The 967-nt window shown below is 46.3% G+C and overlaps 1 protein-coding gene across 1 annotated transcript in view; it reads right to left on the bottom strand.

Annotated features, from left to right (window-relative positions):
* The window catches only part of TMEM47 (transmembrane protein 47), a 35,635-nt gene extending 35,239 nt beyond the window's left edge, over positions 1-396 (bottom strand). Inside the window, exon 1 of the mRNA XM_014582231.2 lies at positions 233-396. Coding sequence (XP_014437717.2) covers positions 233-396 — 164 coding nt within the window. The remainder of the gene's footprint in view (positions 1-232) is intronic.
* Between the last annotated feature and the right edge of the window lie 571 nt (positions 397-967).

The raw sequence follows: 967 nt of genomic DNA, 5'->3' as shown, positions 1-967 counted from the left end.
CAGATGGGGATTCCTGCTTTCCTAGGCTGTGGCTGGGGGAGCAGAGAGAGGTCCTCTCTCCGAATTACGTCGTCCCCTCCCCCGGCCAATTTCACATCCCCAGGGATTTGGAAGGAGGAGGAAAGACTAAAGGCAGTTCATCCCCTTCCCAAACCCGGGAGATCAGAGCCCCCCGTCCATCCCTGCTCCCTCGGATTTCCCAGTTTCTTCACTTTGTTTCCAAGCCTGCTACCGCGTCTGTTCTCTGCGCTCGCCTGCTTTTGCGCTGCCTTTGAAGGGCGTTTGCTCCGAAAACGCAGGCGCTAAAGTGAGAAGGAGAGCTGCGAAATGTGAAGTAAACCTTATCTGTACCTCCGCTGCTCTGCCCTCGGCCTGTTGGCTAAAGGCTTTATTCATTCCGCTTTGCCCTATGCCAAGCTGGTTCTCAATCCTTCCTTGGGTGTTAAGTGAGTGGTCTTTGTTCCCTGGCAAGGTGTAGCTCAGGGCCTGAATAAGCAAAGTGTTATGTCTTAACTAAATGGGAAACTAATCAGTCTACAAATGTTTATTGAGCACCTACTGTGCGCTCTGGGCTAAGGGCTCAGCATAACAGGACTCTGTCCTGGTTCTTAAGGAAACATTTTATTATTACTTTTATACTTGAAGAATAAATACCCCTTCAAATTGAAATCGGAAGTCTATACTTGAGTAGGGTAGCATATGATTGGCGGGTTATCAGTCTTTGGTATCTCTTTGACTACTTCCTATCTTTTCTATAAGGAAACAATTTATTACATAAGTCACTGTATTTCTGTGGCAGGGGGGGAGGCGGCGGAATGTTTCCAAATCATTTACCACCTGCAAAAATTTGTGGGACATTCAAAATAGAGGTTAAGATCTGAAGAATTGAAAATATACCCTCTCCCTCTTATAAAATATCCTCAACACTCCAGGATTTCCTACGTTTTGTTGATAACATGTTTGCCCT

The sequence above is a fragment of the Tupaia chinensis genome, unplaced genomic scaffold, assembly GCF_000334495.1.
Source record: "Tupaia chinensis unplaced genomic scaffold, TupChi_1.0 Scaffold142961_1, whole genome shotgun sequence".
NCBI lineage: Eukaryota > Metazoa > Chordata > Mammalia > Scandentia > Tupaiidae > Tupaia > Tupaia belangeri.
Note: the sequence above shows the minus strand (reverse complement) of the source record. Positions and strands in the feature narration are given on the sequence as shown.